Source organism: Myotis lucifugus, unplaced genomic scaffold (assembly GCF_000147115.1).
Source record: "Myotis lucifugus unplaced genomic scaffold, Myoluc2.0 scaffold_145, whole genome shotgun sequence".
NCBI classification, from domain to species: Eukaryota; Metazoa; Chordata; class Mammalia; order Chiroptera; family Vespertilionidae; genus Myotis; species Myotis lucifugus.
Window position 1 is genome coordinate 2,088,456 of NW_005871193.1, and position 18,848 is coordinate 2,107,303.

Genomic DNA, 18,848 nt, shown 5'->3' on the forward strand with positions numbered 1-18,848 from the left:
TACAATGAGTTGTCTAAATAGAATATTGGATCACAGTTTTGCCTATAGCAGAGTCTGAATTCATTATCTGAGGTTTGAAAGGGATTTTAAAGGGCTTTGAATCCTTCTCCCCACAACATTCCTTATGTATTAGTCAGGTTGGGCTAAGTTATGCTGCAGTAACAGACAATATCTCAATCTCTCTCAGTGGCTGATTACAAGAGAAGTTATTTCTCACTTATTTTACATGTCCAATACATGTTAGCATGGGGGCTCTGCTCATCTCTGATACTCAGAAACCCAGACTGATGGAAATCCTTCCACCTATAATGCTGCCATCTCCACACCAACAGGATATGAGAACATGGCTTAATTCCTTCCACCTGCAATGACACATGTTTCTTCCACTTAGATTTAACTGGTCAGAATGGTCACATGGCCATGCCTAACTTCAATGGGGCAAGGAAGTGCAGTTTTCCTGTGTTCCACGAAGAGGAAATGTGCCTACCATATTTTCAAGGGGAAAATCCAACCTAGAATACTTTCTGTTCCTTTGCTCTTTCAGGACAGAGAGAGAGAGAGAGAGAGAGAGAGAGAGAGAGAGAGAAGAAGAAGAAGAAGAAGAAGAAGAAGAAGAAGAAGAAGAAGAAGAAGAAGGAGGAGGAGGAGGGGGAGAAGGAGGAGGAGGAGGAGGAGGAGGAGGAGGAGGAGGAGGAGGAGAATGAGGGGGAGGAGAAGGGAAGATAAGAAGAGGAGAAAGGAAGAGAGAGAAGGGGTGGGGTAGAGAAGGCAGGCAAGGGAAGGGATAAGATTTAGTGCCATACCCTGGCTGGTGTGGTTCAATTGGTTGTAATAGGTAAATTGTGTCCTAGAACATAAAAGTAATTCATTCACATATTGGGTCAGAGTGAAATCTCTAGAAAATTTAATATTATTTAAATCAGCTTTTAGTACCTAAGAGAAATAGGTGGGACTCTGTACATCCATGTAAACTCGTGATCTTCTCAGGTGAAAGCAAAGAGGTATTTATTTATTTTTTCAGAAATGCTGAAAAAGGCATTATATAAATCTATTACTGACAAATATTGGCAGTCCACAGGAATAGCAAATAATTGGTTATGTAAATTTTGAAAAACAGGATGTTTGAGAAGATTTATAGCTATGAGATTGTGTACAAATCTTCCACCCTTTCCTATTGAGTTTCTTTACTGGAAGGATAGGAGAATTACAGGAGGTCATACATGGAATTATAAGCCCCTTTAAAAAAGCGATCGTGTATATTAGGCTTAATTTCATCTCATGCGTAAAGTTATATTGGCGAATAGAAAAGGCCTGAAGTTGTATTGGAATGTCCTGTAACAAATGTTAAGTTCCTCTTGTGGAGAAATGCTTCTTTAAAATCAATATTTTCCCAATTGGTTCAGTATCTTATTTGTTTACTGCTAAATACATTTCACTTTTCTGGAAAAAGGATATGTGGGCATCATTAGTTTTAAGAAAATTTTGCCCTATTAAGTGAATTGGGGCATATTTGATTAGCAAAAATGTATACTGCCCCATATCATCCCCTAGTTGGAAGGAAACAGGTTCTGATTTAAAAAGAGACATTGGTTGATTAGATCTCCCTACCATTTGTACAGAAGCTTCCCTCTGGGCAACTTAGTTGGGTGTGCACGTCCCAGATGAGTCACGTAATTAATTACTTGGACTGGAATTCCCTGTGGGGCTCCTGCACGTCATGGGGGCATGCCCCCTGACACCTCCACAGAGATTCTCTGTCACCTAAGAATACCCGAGACTCAGGCTGGAGGACGGGCCCCTCATCTTTAGAGACAAGTGAGCTCAGGCTCTCATTTATCCAGCAAAAGGGTTTTGTTCAGACTCTCAGAAAGCGATTCTGGTTGAAAAGCCAAAGTTAAAAACCAGGCACCCATTTTCCTCTCATCATGCCTTAGCTTGGGTTCTGTCAACCCTTAACCCTTAGTTCCACCTCGAGAATTAAAAACAGAAACAAAGAACAGCTCAAATAAAATCAGGATCTCGTACCTTAAATCAGGGAAATGAATATTAAGAAAGGAATTTTATGTATAAACGTCAGAACTTAATTATGGGAATGTGCTTACCCCCTAATGGTTCCAGGGGTGGGGAAGTTCCAGCTGTATAAGGCCCAAGGAATCATGTGGTCTGGCCCTGCCAAGGCACTAGGGGTGAGCTAATTAAATGTTTGATCAAATATAGCAGGCTTATTTTTAAGTTGATAATTTTGTATGGTCTGCAAATGATGTTATAAATATCCAAACAGTCTTTGGCAGAAAAAAACTTCCTACCCTGCCTAACCCAACAAGGACTACTAAGGATATTAATTCAGATAGAAGCTGAAATGGCTCTAAAAACATGGCCCTCTATAACCATTGCTGAGGCACAGGACATTTACTTATAAAACTCTCACCTTAAAACCCCTCCCAAAACCTAACCGGTTTGGCTCTGTGGATAGAGCGTCAGCCTGCGGACTCAAAGGTCCCAGGTTCGATTCCGGTCAAGGGCATGTACCTTGGCTGTGGGCACATACCCAGTAGGGAGTGTGCAGGAGACAGCTGATCAATGTTTCTCTCTCATCGATGTTTCTAACTCTCTATCCCTCTCCCTTCCTCTCTGTAAAAAAATCAATACAATATATATTTTTAAAAAAACCTCCTCAAACCCTGGCCAGTGTGGCTCAGTTGGTTGGGCATTGTCCCATGAACCCAAGTTTTGGGCTCGATCCCTGGTAGAGGGCATGCAGGAGGCAGCCGATAGATGCTGTGCTCTCACATCAATGTTCCTCTCTCTACGTCCCTCTCCCTTCCCCTCTCTCTCTAAAGAAAAACAAAAACAAAACAATGAACTATTCTTTAAAAACAACCAAACAAAAAAGCACCCCCCCAAAAAAAACAACAACCCTACAACAACAACAAAAAACCCCACACAAAAACTCACCCAACTTCACCTGATGCAAAACAAGGAGCCAATGGAACACAATGGCCCCTGCTGGTGCCTAGCACGGGTCTGGGTCTGCAGGTGGTCCAAGTAAATGTCAACGTAAGAAACATCCAAATCTGTAAGAATTTTATGAGTTTATGTGATCTAAACTGACCACAATTGCTGGGAAGCAAAATTTCAAAGGATTAAGAAAATGCACCCCCAAATGGCAGTTTTACCACTTATTTTATACATCAGAGTCAAAGGGGAAGATGTAAAAGGGTTCCATGAAGTCCATTGGTGATAGATTACAGAGTCAGGAGAAAGCAGAGTGGGGAAACCTCTGGGATTGAATAAAAAGCGGAAGCAATAGACATATGCCTCTTTTACATAAGTGGGTACATAGGCTAGTGAACAGTAGACAGCATGGTGATGGTGCCCTGAGGGGTCTGGAGAAAAAGGAATTGCTTGATATTTGAAAGGTATGTTACCAGGTATGTTATCTTAGATGCAAAAAGACAACCGACAGGCTCAGTTAAGGTGAAGATTGGCATTTGTTAGGGAACAATACCTCCCTAGGACAGTGGTCGGCAAACCCCGGCTTGCGAGCCACATGCGGCTCTTTGGCCCCGTGGCATGTGCCACGAAGTTTCAATCGCACTGTACGTGCGCGCCTGCATGTGGTATTTTGTGGAAGAGCCACAAGGGGCCAGTTTGCCGACCACTGCCCTAGGACATGGCTACCCTCCTCGAACTGCTTTGAGTTAGAAAGTTTTCATTTCAGACCATCCTATGTGCTTATTGGAGGTCTCTGAGTTTGTACGGCCACCACGCAGGCCTCCCCTGAGCTTATCAGGTTTAGTAAGTGGCCCTTTTTGTGTCCACAGGTGTTAGTCAGCAAATGAGGGTCCTGGAAAACGTAAGGGTAGCCCCATCAAATGCTGACCTGGAACGAAAGTTCTAAGAAGAGTTCCACATGCTGGTGTGATTATGCAAGTGTCAGAGGGGATTGTCGTAGCAGGAAATAATGAAGACATTTCATGTTCAAGACCAGCAGATCTTTACCTCATCCAGTCAACTTCCTTTAAACGTCTGGCACTACAAACACCCCCCCCCCTGTCCTTATGCTAAGTGAAAGAGCACTGGACGTTCTGGATTTAGAAAGACCTCCTCAACCCTCAAGATGAAGAAACCCGTGCAGTTGGCAGGCTGAAAAGAGAGTGCTCTACGAGGGAAAATGCTGTTGGCCAAATTGTATCAGTTCTACTGCTGCCACTTCTGATCCCCATCATGACAATGTCAGGTATGGCATTTCAAACATAGAGTGTGGGGAGCCGGCACAACCATGGCATACTCATGCCAGCTCAGCCTGGTTCAGTGACCCTGAGTGGGGGCAATGAAAGGCTTAGAAAAGACAGACAAGAGAACGAAAGCTGGGTCTCGGTGGGACGCTGCTTCTCTGAGAGACAGTAATGACGCCCATAAGCCATGTCTTTATTTTATAGCTGATGCCACGAGGCAAAGTAGGGGCGTGGTCAAGATGTTTACAACATTCTCATGGGTTTCGATCCTACTCAATTACATGCACCTGAACTCTATCAAGCCCACATCACTCAGCCATGTGGGGCCACGTGTTCAGACCACAGGTTCAAGCTTACAACTACAGGTGTTGGCTATACTTGTGCTGGGAAGGCTCTGCCCTCCAAGCTGGGACTTGCACGTGGCCATGAGACGACTGTGCCTTCTCATCAGTCCAAGGCTTTAACCTGTCCAAACACTGTAGCCACACCCCACAATAGAGGCAATAGGTGAAGGGACTTCAGATGACATGACTGTGGGAGATGCAGCTTCTTTAAGATGACAGATAAATGAAACCAATGTCTACCACTTCTAGAAGAGGAGCATCAAGAACATATTAAAAGAGAGGTGGTCATGTACTGTATTCAATTGCTGTAGTATTCTGGCCTCTGCTGCCTCTGGTTTGGCTGCAAGAGGTAACCTCAGCTCTCAAAAAAACATTGTCTCCACAGCTGGAAATATAAAGAATTAGCAAACTTCTTTGTTTCTGTGTCTGCATTATATGCTGTGTTATAGTCCATGCTCTGAAAATGAACTTCTTCCAGAAAGGGAGGGGGGAAGACTCATCGGTGCAGAAGTAAAGGCACATTGTGTCACTTAGCAGCTGCGTTCCCTTTTAACCAGTTCTGCAATAACACCTACTTACACGCTCCCTTTGCACGTTTTGTACATAGGTTCTGATTTGTTTTTTAAAAGGAATTAATTTTTTTTTCTTCAGCAGTCTGGACAAGTACTTCTCAGAATGGGGAGGGGTAGAGAATTGACTTAGAAAAGTATCTGTAAAAGAAAACTACAATGGGGCCTTGACTTACGAGTGTCTCGACTAACGAGTTTTTTGAGATACCAGCTGTCTCTCGGCCGATTTTTTGCATTGAGTTGACAGAGTAATTTGAGTTAATGAGCTCCTTAACGAGCTCGGTCTCGGAACGAATTAAACTCGTAAGTCAAGGCCCCACTGTACTTGATTTCTCAAACACCATTCGACAGTTTTGTTAACAGACATGTTTGCATCCACATTTCAACATTAACACTTCTGAAGTCATGGTCTGGTGTCAGTCACTTTTATTAAGAGAATTCTGAACATTTTCAGCAGTTAGAGAACACACGTTGTCTTTACCCCCCAAAGAAACCCTGGACTCAGGAGTAGTCACTTCCATTCTGCCCACCCACCCAGCCCCTACCTAACTCCAAGCCCCAGGCAACCACTACTCTATTTTGTGTTTCTATAGATTTGTATTTTCTGGACCTTTTACATAAAAGTTATTAGAGTAATTTTTTTGCATAGCCTCTTCTTTTTAAAAAATCAAATATATTTTTATTGATTTCAGAGGGAAAGGGAGAGGGAGAGAGAGATAGAAACGTCAGTGATAGGAGAAAATCACTGATTGGCTGCCTCCTGCATGCCCCACACTGGGGATCAAGCCCACAACCGGGGGAATGACCCCTGACTGGGAATCAAACCGTGACTGAGCATGCTGTGCAAGTGTAAGAATAATTTGTGTTTGGTTCATAGGTTGACGTTCAATCACTGAGCCACGCCGGCTGGGCTTGCACAGTCTCTTCTGACCCTCAGTGGGTGCTTAGGAAATATTTGTTTAGTAAATGAATGAATGGATGCAAGATGGAAAGGTTGCATAGAAGAGTGGCACAGGGGAAAGAATACTATTCTAAAAGCCAGAAGACCTATACTCTAGTTCTGATTCTGTCATTTATTTAGGTGACTTAGGAAAAATTATTAGACTTTTCTGACTCTCAGCTTTCTAATATACGATGAAATAATATCTCAAAGGGTTATGGGAAATAGCAAGTGAGAAAATTCCCTTGGAAATATTTCTCTATCTGAGCATGCTGTGCAGGTGTAAGAATAATTTGTGTTTGGTTTTCCTTTCATCCTTTGGAATGCCTGTAATACATCATTTAATAGACCAATGATGGAGGAGAAAGAGGAATGGCAGCACGCAAGTCTAAGGGGTCAACCAGTGGACATACACCTCTCCGCTCTGCTCCTGGAACAGTGGCAGCTACCGGTCAGAAGAGGTCCCCACCCCCACCTATTGTTCATGGGAGTGGAATTCTTACGATATCCCGATAAAAGGAATTTTCGGAGACCCACACAGGAGAATGAGTGGCTTTTATTTGCGTGGAATTAAATCCCTGAGTTGCGGTCCCATTTCCCTTTGGCACTCCAAGGAAGGCGTGTAGCTGTGGCTTTCATTAGGGCTGGAATCCGAGCCAGTGTCCGGAGTTTCTGGGCCATGTTGATGCAGTTCAGTCCAGCGTCAGGCTAGCGTAGTTTGTTTCCAGCTGTAGTCCCTCAGCCCACGGCATGCAGGGTTCACAGGGCCACATGGCTGTGGAGAAAACATGGGCAGGAGCAAAGCCAAAGGAGCCAGAGAGCAACCAGAGGGAGAGAGAGTTCCTATTTTGAAGGATTATGTATCCCCAAATTTTGGCCGACTTGCAGTGGCCCTGCCCACTCTGGCCAACCCCTGGTTCCCTAGGCTAGATTGACAGGAACCGTCCCTAACTTCACTGTGCATGCATAGATGTCCCTTTGTTGGACCCTCTCCCCCAGTGTTTTGCAGGGAATGGGCCAGTGGTTCTCTGGGGAGTGTGAAACCGCAGCTTCCTGGTGAAGTTGCCCAAATGACCACGCTTCTAATGTCTGGCCTCCCTTTTGCTCCTTTCCTGTTATGAATCACTAGCTCTTTACAACGCTATCGCTACTACAATGAAAGGGGTTGACAAAATGCCCAGGTATCCTACATCCATGACTGCATGTGTTTCCCAGCCAAAAGGAAGATAAAAATCTCTTTTAGAGTGAAGATCAAAGTTAATGCGCTGGAAGAAATTGATGATGCAACTTTCTTTTGTCTCTTGGCTCTCAGGGAATCTTAATTAATATGCTCATCACTTCTTTTCTGGGTGGCATTTCCATCAACCAGAAAGAGGGGGCATTCAGATGTAAGAGTGAGCTCTTGATTGCTTCCCACAGCAGTGGAGAGCGGCCCTTCTCCATCTGTGTCAATTCCTTTCTCTAGAGCAGTGGTTCTCAACCTTCTTAATGCAGCGACCCTTTAATACAGTTCCTCATGTTGTGGTGACCCCCAATTTCATTGTTACATATTGAACATAATTAAAGCATAGTGATTAAGCACAGAAACAATCTGTAATTATATATGTGTTTTCCGATGATCTTAGGCGACCCCTGTGAAAGGGTCGTTCGACCCCCAAAGGGTCACGACCCACAGATTGAGAACCGCTGCTCTAGAGGTTTAGGGGAATTTGTAGGGGTGTGGGGCGGTAATAGATTGACTTCTCAAATGTAAAATTCCTTCTCTACAGATAGATGTACATGACAGAGGTGGCATGAGATTATCAGAATAACAGCCCGAAATCTCACAAAGGGCATGTTGGGAAAGAAAGTGGCCCTGTGAATCGAAATTTATCCTCAGAGCACCTTTCTCTCACCCGATATGTTTGCAAAGGAAATCCCCCAAGTTCCAGAAGATTCGAGAGATTGGAAGAGCCTCAGGTTTTAGTCTGGTCCAGGATGACGTTTGGATAAAAATATATGGGTCTGGACTGGCTCCACTTTCTCCAGCCTCGAAGGCTGGATGTGGAGCTTCCCCAGGGGAAGCCAGGGGCCAGGCCTAGCCCATCCACTCCCACCCACGAGCATCTGGGCACTGTCTCCCCAATTTCTATCTTGTACTTCCACTCCCCTGACCATCGCATCAGTCTGCTGCAACTTTCCCTTATGCGGTTCCCTTCTTATCCCCCTCTGTTCCTAGTTCACTCTTCTCCCCACAGCCACTGCTTTCCTCTCATCCAGGATTTCTGAGCCCCTGCACTATGGGCATTTGGGGTCACATAATTATTGGTGAAGCGCCATCCTGTGCAATGTGGGATGTTTAGCAGCATTTGTAGCCCCTTCTACTACACGTCAGTAGCACCTTCGCCCCACCCCCACCCCACTCCCCACTTATGACAACCAGCAGTCTCCCCAGGCATTGTCAAAAGTCCCCTGGGAATGCCCCGTTGGGAATCACTGCTCCAGCCCTTTCCCCTTTCACTGGAAGCCCTTGTTAGTTAAGCTTTTGACCTCGTGGAAGACACTGGGTTAAATGTTTCATTTGTTTTATGTAGATGCTTCTCACATTTCAATACACATGATCATCTGGGGAGTGTCTTAAAGCACACTTTCTGATTCAGTCGTTTTGGGGGAGGGTTTGAGGTGTTGAGTTTCTCACAAGCTCCCAGGTTGTGTTGGGGCTGGTCCCACAGACCACACTTTGAGGAGCAAGGCTCTATGTCAGGGGTCCTCAAACTATGGCCAGCGGGCCACATGCAAATACAAATATTGTATTTGTTCCCGTTTTGTTTTTTTACTTCAAAATAAGATATGTGCAGTGTGCATAGGAATTTGTTCATAGTTTTTTTAAAACTATAGTCTGGCCCTCCAACGGTCTGAGGGACAGTGAACTGGCCCCCTGTTTAAAAAGTTTGAGGACCCCTGCTCTATGTCATTGTGTCCTTGTGGCCCAGGGAGGACTTGGTTTTACAGATGAGGAAGCTGAGACTCAGAGAGCTTGTAGGTGGCTCAGTCACACTTGGAACCCAGGTCTGCCAGCCTGCAGAGCTGGTCCTCATAACCAGCAATCACAGTTGATGTTGCGCCAAGGGCCTCGAGTTCTCTCCTCAGCCTCCCTTCCCACGTCATTGTGTTACGGTCAGCTCAGCAGAGCCTGAGACTCAGGCACGTGTTTGCCTGGAACATCCATGTTCTATTAATCCGTCCTTAGACAGAATAAGCTACTCCTGACGCCAGGTGGATATCCTGGAGCCTAGTGAGCTGTATCCATGACCTCATGCCTCTGTTCTGGCCTGCCCTGCGAACAGCTCATCCCTCCTGCCTAGCAGTAGACAGTCATCTAGGATTGCAGTCGCCCCCGAGGCTCGAGTCCCTCTCAGCTTCCTGATTTCACTATCTGTCTGGTCTTTCCAGCCCTCTTCTGCCTTCTTCTCATTTGTTGCCCCAACACTCTGACTTTGTCTTCTTCTTCTTTTGTTTTGTAAATATATTTTTATTGACTTCAGAGAGGAAGGGAGAGGGAGAGAGAGATAGAAACATTAATGATGAGAAACAAGCATTGATTGGCTGTCTCCTGCACGTCCCCTACTGCGACCGAACCCAGGCATATGCCCTGACTGGGAATCGAACTGTGACCTCCTGGTTCATAGGAACCATCTTTCCATAGTGGTTAGGGATTTTTACTAATGCCCTCAACCCTGAAGGGGAAAAAAAAGGTGTAATGTGGAGCCCCACCTACAACTAGAGGGCAAGACTCAGGTCCTCCCAGAGCAAAGCAAAGGACTCAAGCTTGGTCCTTGTAGAGGCAGCAGGAGCAGGCCAGGCTGCTGGCTGGGGACTGCAGATCTCTGTGTGTGATGGAGGGAAGGGTGCTAGTGCCAGAGAGACTGGGAAGAGTGTGCCAATGGGAGAGATTGGGCTGCTCCCCCCAGTGTCTGCCTTCTGCACTGAGCTGGAGAAAGTTATCCTGCCCCTCCCAGCACACCCTACTTCCTGTTTGTGCAGGAAGGTGATTTGGAGCAGGGCTCTGCAACCTCTCCCTATAAAGGGCCGGAGAGTAGATATTTCAGGCTTTGTGGGCCACACAGTCTCAGTCACAACTACTCCTCTGTGTCATTGAAGCACAACAGCAGCATAGACAAGTGAACACATGGGCATGAACTGTATTTATGAACACTGAAATTGGAATTTCACAAACTTTTCACGTCACAGAATATCATTCTTTTGATTTAAAAAAAAAGTATCTTAAAGTCTGAAGACCAGCACTGGCCAGTGTGGCTCAGTGTTTAGAGCATTGGGCCCGCATACCGAAGGATCTTGGGTCTAATTCACAGTCAAAGGCACATACCTGGGTTGCAGGTTTGATCCCTGCCCATTGAGACGTGTGCGGAAGGCAACCAATCGATGTGTCTTTCTCACATCGATGTTTCTCTCTCTCTTTCTCCTCCTCCCTTCCTCCTCCCTTCCACTCTCTCTAAAAATCAATGGAAAAAATATCATTGGGTGAAGATTAACAAACCAACCAACCAACCACAAACAAACAAAAATGTATAAACCATTCTTATATCGCAGAGCTAAGCCATTCTTAGCTTATACTTGGCCTGGAATATGCCAAGTATACTAGACCCTGATTCAGAGTCTAGTTTTTTTGTTGTTGTTTTTTGGGGGGGGGCAGGGGCGGGGGGGGAGGGAGTCTAGTGTTTTCCCAACTGTTTCCAAGGGGCGTGGTCAAACACTCGGGGGAAACGCTGGGTTAAGCAAAGCTGACCACCCGGCCTGCTCCTGCCCTCATGGGACTTCTCAGGTCAATATTCTCAGGAGCTGCACACGTTTCCCAGAGAGGCTGGCACAGGCCAGGCCTCTAATTTACTGACAATGAATCTCTTGTTCTGTGGAGTGTCTTGTAGACAAGCATTTCTCAGGGCTGGGTTCTGTGGAACGTGCTTTGGGAACCCTCTGCAGTCCACCCCTCATTTGATACATGGGGAAGCTGGACATACAGTCAGGCCCCGTGACTGCGCTCAAGCTCCTGACATGCCACTGCGCATCCCTGGTGCAATCAGGCCCCGTGACTGCATGATGCTCCCGACGTGCCGTTACTGCATCCTCTGGGGGAGCCCCAGCAGAGCAGCAGAGTCCGAAGCGAGTCCACAGGACACAGGTCCTTAGGTTCAGACCCAGCCATGCACACACAGAACCCGGCCAACATATATTGGTTGAGTGTTTGTCACCCTGGTTGCATGTCAGGAAATACCCCTAAAATTCCTGGCCCTGATCCATTGAAGAAGTACTTATAGGCTATCCTTAGCCTCTTGGCTACTGTCCCGTCATTAAAGGGCATAACTATGGCATGATTTGGACAGTAAGGAGGCTGGTGTACTCTACACAGCAATAATGTACTTCCACGTGCATAGACTTTACAAAGCACCTCTGTGTCATTTGCTCTTTACACCTGCCTCTGGGGGAAATAGGACAGTTTCCTTTTTTTTTTTTTCTTTTTTCAAATTTTCTAGATACAAAAGCTGAGGCTCAGGGTCCCTAGGAGACTTGCCCTTGGTCACCCAGGGACAAAGCCGGAACTCAGACCCAGGTCTCATCACCTCAGGGGCGACTTTCTCCTTGCCCCATTGTCTTCGAGTGAAGGGTGACTAGGCAATGAAGTAATTCTCTAGGAGAGCATGACCAATTTCCCTTTCTCCACCCCCCTCTTCTTCCTCCTCCCCCTGACCCAACCCCCATATATATATGAATCGTCGCAAAGCTGGCCTGCACACCTTTACGTTTGAAACGACTTCCACAGCCCGGACAGGAACCATCCACCCACAGTGACATCCTGACTGGTGAGTGGTGAGGGTGCCTCCCAACTTCCTCCCTCGGTAGCGGGAGCCAGACACCTCCAAACAGCGAACCTCAAGCATCGACTCCAGCCCGGAGGTGAGTGATGCGGGAATTCCTGAGTGCTTGGCTTTGAGCAGCTGACTGCCGCCTCCCTGGGAATGGGGGTTGGGATGGCGGTGCCAACTCTTTCACTGAGTATGGAAGGATAAGATCTAACCGTGGATGGGGTGCCGCCTCTTCTGATTTAACACCAAGAAGAATTTAGGCCGGATGGGAGGAAAAGCAGGAGGGGTATGAGGCCCAGAGATGAATTTTCCAGAGAGGCTTTGAAGTCTGTGGAGTTTGAGAGAACAGAATGGAGTTTGCGAAAGAGCCGAGGGCGATGCTGAAGCTCAGACTTGCGTGGCGGAGGATACTGGGCGCTGGTCTTGGGTCCCACTACCCTGCCCATATGTTGGCAGTCGTTCCAGTGACGGGTCTTCTCCCATCTTCCTGCCCAGCCGTGGGGTGGAAGACTGAGTTTCTTCAGGTGGGAGACCACTGCCTGGAATATGAAAGGTTCTTCAATAGTTGTGGAAGGAAGGAAGGAAGGAAGGAAGGAAGGAAGGAAGGAAGGAAGGAAGGAAGGGAAGAAGGAAGGAAGGAGGAAGGGAAGAAGGAAGGACAGAAAGGAGGGAGGAAAAGAGGGAGGGAGGAAAGGAAGAAGAAGAGCAAGGGGCAAAGAAGGGAGGGAGAAGGAATGTTCTGGGTACACGTATTGCACGTATGACAAATAGATAATGGTTCGCCTTTCTCTAGCTTGGGCCTCTTCATAGTCATTCCCAGTTGGCCCGCTAGTGAAAGTTTTCAAGGTGAGTCATCCAGAAATGCGATTCCTCCCTCCTGTTCAGTTGCCTAAAAAGCCAATTCTGAGGGTCAAAAGTGAGTCGTCAGCTGAGGTGGCAGAGTGAGAGTGTGCCAGGATTAATCCCTCAGCTCCCTCGCGATGAGGAGTCAGAGGTAGCCTGGAGTGAGAAAAAGACCTGCCCAGGTGTGCCTGGTGCCTGAGGGGCAGAACACAGACAAGCAAACACCTAGTTAAAGCTCTACCCTTGGGTTTGGGCTCCCTGTACATGTTCTTTGGCACATTGTAAACACCACCCACTGCCCCCTCCCCCTGCCCATTTCTTCACTCTTCTTGGTCAAATTCTGACTAGCAGGTTGTTGGCTAGTGAGAAGTGTATGGAGTAAGGAAGGGGGTGCCCAGTATGTGTGACGTGGATGGGAATGAGGGGGTGGGCAGATAGTGAGATAGTGAGACCAGCGGGTATGAGATGAGGGGCAGAAAGACCCTCATCCCACCTTGGGGCACCACATGTTTGCAATATTCTAACTCTAACAACCACCGTAGTCTCAGGTTTCCTATCTGTGTGTCAGGCTGGCGAGGCAGAGCCAAGGAGCGTTATTTCTGGGTGTACCGGTCCTGGGCCAGAAGGCCGACCTCAGCGGCCTGTCTCCCTTCCTCCCAGCAGCATCCTCCCCGTCCTTCCTCTGCTGCAGATGGGCTCTCCAATGCAGAAGACTGCCCTCCCCTGCCTGAGTCTCATCCTGCTTATCTGGAGCCAGGGTCCCGGGGCCCAAGGCCAAGAATTCCAATTTGGGCCCTGCCGCGTGGAGGGGGTAGTTTTCCAGGAACTGTGGGAGGCCTCCCGGGCAGTGAAGGACATTGTGGTGAGTGAAGTGTCCTTCTGGACCCAGCTGCTGGGGTGACTGTGGGGGGGAGGATAATAGTTTATGATTATGGAGCCCTTTGTACCTTGCTAATCATTACCCTGGAATAACATTGTGAAGTGAGAGACATCGCAAGCCCACATTTCCTCTTGCACATGGGGAAACTGAGGCTCAGAAAGACATGGTCAGTCCATAGGAAAATAGACAGCTCACGAGGAATAAAGAACAGAGCCTGTTCATCCAGGGGGACAGGAGACTCCAGCAATGGGAAGTCACGGGAAGTCCTTTGAGTCCCAACTCCTGGAGTTTTCACCTACTGTTTAGCCAGGATCCTGCTAGTCTACCACCACCTGCTTACACTTTGGCTAAAGCAGTGGTTCTCAACCTGTGGGTCGCTACCCCTTTGGGGGTCGAACGACCCTTTCACAGGTGTTGCCTAAGACCAGTGATGGCGAACCTTTTGAAAAACCCTAACTTAACTCTGGTGCCGTGTCACATATAGAAATTTTTTGATCTTTGCAACCATAGTAAAACAAAGATTTATATTTTTGATATTTATTTTATATATTTAAATGCCATTTAACAAAGAAAAATCAACCAAAAAAATGAGTTCGCGTGTCACCTCTGACACGCGTGTCATAGGTTCGCCATCACTGCCTAAGACCATCGGAAAACACATCTATAATTACATATTGTTTTTGTGATTCATCACTATGCTTTCATTATGTTCAATTTGTAACAATGAAATCGGGGGTCACCACAACATGAGGAACTGTATGAAAGGGTCGCGGCATTAGGAAGGTTGAGAACCACTGGGCTAAAGGTAGAAAGAATGCTTAATGCTGAGTGAGGGGGCTGCTGGTGAAATGTGACCGGATTTCTCCTGGGCCTGCGAGCACTCTGATACGTGCCCTCACAAATGCACTCACCTCCTTAAAGGACAATCCAGAGGCAAGGCAGAAAGTGGGCACTCAGTGGGGCAGCCTGGGAGGGGAGAGTGCTGCACTGGAGACAGGACCCGTGTGTGTGTGTGTGTGTGTGTGTGTGTGTGTGTGTGTGTGTGTGATCGTGACCTTGAAACCAGCCCATAAAGTACCCTCATCCCCATCAGTTTCCTTATTTGCACAATGAGGATGTGGGACAAAGGAGCTCAAAAGCTCCTTCCTCTCCATGATTCTTTGAATCTAAATCCAAGAACTGAAATGAATGAATGTCTGGGCTGCAGGGAAAGCCCCGTGGGTGAGAAAAGCAGGATTTCCCCAGGCTCTTGGAAAAGGGAGGTGAAATCTTGCCCTTAGGGGTTCTTAAACCAAATAGGGTTATTTCCTCTTGTCTCAGAGGAATCAAACAGGTTCCTGATCAAGGCTCTAGTAAGAACTCCTGGGATTGCATCTGCCCTTGGGGTTCAAGTTTAGTGATTGTCTGAGGCTGAAACCTGTATCTCCACCCCAGGGGCCAGCTCAGCCCAGCCCTTCCTGGGCACCCCCCTGGCCTCTGAGAACTCACAGGCTGGAGAGGTTTAGGGGCCTGGGGAGGCAGCATGCATTTGCACGGTTGGTTTCTATGCTGCCTCCGAACTGAGACATCTTTTCTTCCTGTTCCCACAGCAAGCTCAGGATAACATCATGAGTGTCCAGCTGCTGCGCAGGGAGGTTCTGCAGAACGTCTCGGTAATCACACCTCCTCGGGGAAGGAGCAGGGCTGGTCTTCTGTGGGTGGGGGTGAGGGGTTGTCTGGGGAGGCTGGCAGAAGACTTCCCTTCCGCCCCCGGCTGGGCCTACCCAGGACAGGGCTGGGCAGTGAGCCAAGGAAGTTCATGCACGGGGTTCCCACCCGGAACCTGGGTTATGTGGGCTTGCGTGTGACGGCAGGGGGCGAGGGTGGAGACAAAGGCTTGTAAACATCTGTCTCCACTTGGTCAGAGAGTGGCCATCAATCTTTCTCTTTTGCATCTGCTTGGGTCTCCTCCCATTTCCATCCGTTTCCTCTCACCCATCTCTGTCTTCTCGTCACCAGCTAGCCAGCCAGCGAGCACACAGATACTGCCCCGATCCCTAAGGCGCTGAGCTTTGCTCTGGGGCTCTCAAGGGGGCTGGAGTGCAAGCCCTGTGTTCAAGGATGCTGTTTTCTCTCCTCGTTTCTTCTCCTTCCAGTCCGTTTCCCAGCCAATTCACAACCTCCAAGTTTTGGGTGCTTTGCAGGGTCTATCACCCCACATGGCTATTAAGGAGGTCATGGGGGTGGAGAAGAGAGAATATTGAGCAGATGGTGGTGGTGGGGTGGGGGAGGGTCAGAAACTAGACCTGTGTGTGCCACTGACCAGCTGTGTGACCCTGGCAAGCCCTTCTCTCTGGGCCTGTGGTTCCTGCCAGAAACCAAAGGTGCCACTGCCCATGCTGGCGAAGGCTCCTTCACATGTAATGTTTAACAGCATCTCCTGGAAGAGCCCTGCTTCCTTTGTGCCTATCTTGCGTCGGCGACATGTGGGTTATTCATCCAGGGCTGGGGGGTGGGCAGAGGCCTCGGCTCCTCCATGACCCAGACCCTCCTCAGGGCGCTGAGAGCTGCTACCTCCTCCGTGCCCTGCTGAACTTCTACCTGAATACCGTGTTCAGAAACTACCACAAGAAGGCAGCTGAACTCAGGATCCTGAAGTCATTCTCCACCCTGGCCAACAATTTCATTGTCATCCTGTCGAAACTGCAGCCCAGCGTGAGTAGAACAAAGCTGGGACCAGGCACCATGGGAAACGGTGTGTTTGGAGGAGACTCTGCTCCCCTTAGCTCAGCGGTTCTCAACCTGTGGGTCGCGACCCCTTTGGCAGTCGGACGACCCTTTCACAGGGGTCGCCTAAGACCATCCTGCATATCAGATATTTACATGACGATTCATAACAGTAGCAACATTACAGTGATGAAGTAGCAACGAAAATAATTTTATGGTTGGGTCACAACCATGAGGAACTGTATTTAAAGGGCCAGAAGGTTGAGAACCACTGCCTTAGCTGGTCCTGGCTTTTACTCCACGACAGGGAGTCGTGAGAAAAGAGCACAGCAGGCTTTGGACACCAGCAGTTCTGGGTTCCAGTCTAGCTCTGCGTCTAGCCAGCTGGTTGGCCCTCTGCAGGTTTCTTAGGTATAAAACGGGATGATCGCCCCCACCTGGCAAGGCCGCTGTGGGAATTCGAGGCGGCCCTGCCACGTGGTGGGAGTCAGCCTTGGCTCCTTGAGGACGTGGACTCAGCGCTGTCCTCCAAGGCCCCGGGACCCTCCGGCATCACTAGGAAGGAGGGGGAGGGGGCTTGCCTCTGCCCCCACCCAACACCCGGCACAACTTTTTTCTGTTCTCCAGCAGGAAAATGAGATGTTTCCCATCCGAGAGAGTGCGCGCAGGCGGTTTCTGCTGTTCCAGGCAGCGTTTAAGCAGGTAAGCAGGGCTGGGAGCTCAGGGCTTGCTTGAGCTGTCGCAGTCAGATGCCTCAGAGACCTAAAGCTAAATGCAATGCAATCGCCTCCTCCAGGCTTGCCCCAAAGCCACCTGACTTAGCAGGAGCACAGCCGTGTTTACATGAATTAGCATGTACTTTGCATAAACACCACAAATGACACACTATATTTTCCTGCCAGTTTTCAAATGAAAATGCTATTCTCTTTCCCTAGGGGATGATTTCACTACTGAGCATTTTTCCTGGGCAATTGGAGTCGGGAGTGAGGGAGAGAGAAGGGAGACTGCCTTGTAACCCGCCCCCCCCCCCCCCACACACACACATCTCCATACATGGTATTTCCCATAATGCTCATCTAGCTTAATTTGTGAGGAAAAACATCAAGGGAAAATATATTACTTTCTCCCAAATTAATACAACAAAGAAATGCCAAATGTCATCCCCAGCTCCCCACCCCCAACATGTATGATTTTGATCACCCTTTAAAGGAACAGATACCTCAGCCCAAAAATAAATGAAGAGCAATACCACACAAAGGAAAAGGGCCACCCAGGCCTCAGTGTCGGCTACACAGTGGACTCAGGAGGTGGACCAGACCCACCCACACCGGGATTCTAGGGTTCTTGTTGGCAGGGGCCCCAGACGCTTTTCCCTGGCTCCTGACCCACCGCTCCCCACTGTTTTCAACCCCAAAGCGGGCAACACACATAGACGGGGGACAAGTGATGGGTGGGTGAGTTCCTCAGAGGCCATCCCACAGGGGCTGCCGCCCTGAGGTGGAGTCAGCCAGGTCTGGGAGGGGTGGGTCGGAAGGCAACTACGCTTGTGGCTGACATGGCCGATCTTCAACGCTTCTTCCCCTGCAGTTGGACATAGAAGCAGCGCAGACCAAAGCCTTTGGAGAAGTGGACATTCTCCTGACCTGGATGCAGAAATTCTACCAGCTCTAACTTCCCAGACCGGAACGCCCTCCTCGCCCTCCCTGTCATTTCCAGAGTGTCCCTCCCCGTGATGTTCCCACTCTGAACTGCGGGTCCCATTCTTGGTCCAGGCGTATCCCCAAAGACTTCATTCTTTAAGTGACCCTAACAACAGCCATGGAAGTCTCCCTCAGATGCTGTGAAGAAGCTACAAAGCAGGCTCCTATATTTATTACATCTCTATTTAATTCCTGTCAGTGTTTTATATATTTATATTTATATGTAAATATAAATATATATTTATTTGTTATATAAATATATAATCATATATTTAATATATATTAAATATATATAAATATATATTTATATAACATAACTATATTATGTTATATATTTATTTGTTTGACTATGATCTGTGAAGACACCAGAGACAATGCCCCATGCTTCTCTTTTATCCTCCATGATCCTTGGAACCATGTGGGGCAGTGACGGTGCTCAGTAAAGGCCTAATAAGCTGGATATTTTTGCCTGTTTTGAATGGTTGGGGAACAATGAGGGATGCTGGGATATATAGTCGAATGTTTGGGCATGACTATCCCATTGTCCTGACATCTCCAGGAACAGAGCCGTGGGGAAGGGGTGAGGGGCGCCAGTTTGAAATGTAAATGAGAAAAGATCCAATGTGTTAAGTGCCCAACACAAAGCAAGCTCATGAAACATTGCATTTTGTGCCCACACTCCCCACCCTACTCGCACCGTCCGTTACCCTTGGGTGCCCTCCTTTCTTATCCTACTCATGCTTCTTTTATCTGCCAAGGGAGAGGGT

General features: G+C 47.9%; 1 protein-coding gene and 1 pseudogene across 10 annotated transcripts; both read left to right on the plus strand.

The window, feature by feature from the left end:
* The first annotated feature begins 3,421 nt into the window (after positions 1 to 3,421).
* LOC111827252 lies at positions 3,422 to 4,893 on the plus strand (annotated as a pseudogene).
* Positions 4,894 to 11,870: 6,977 nt separating this feature from the next.
* Positions 11,871 to 18,541, plus strand: IL24 (interleukin 24). Of its 10 annotated transcripts, XM_014460944.2 has the most exons (7): positions 11,871 to 12,043; positions 12,746 to 12,798; positions 13,459 to 13,657; positions 15,265 to 15,327; positions 16,211 to 16,369; positions 17,009 to 17,083; positions 17,969 to 18,541. In XM_014460944.2, exons 3-7 carry the CDS (start codon positions 13,487 to 13,489, stop codon positions 18,050 to 18,052), a joined length of 552 nt encoding a protein of 183 aa, XP_014316430.1. In that variant the 5' UTR covers positions 11,871 to 12,043; positions 12,746 to 12,798; positions 13,459 to 13,486; the 3' UTR covers positions 18,053 to 18,541. The 10 variants fall into 10 exon arrangements, with proteins under 10 accessions (XP_014316430.1, XP_023614793.1, XP_014316429.1 ...); XM_023759025.1 differs by lacking the exon at positions 12,746 to 12,798 and having other exon boundaries at positions 13,364 to 13,657; XM_014460943.2 differs by lacking the exon at positions 12,746 to 12,798 and having other exon boundaries at positions 13,456 to 13,657.
* Positions 18,542 to 18,848: the final 307 nt, after the last annotated feature.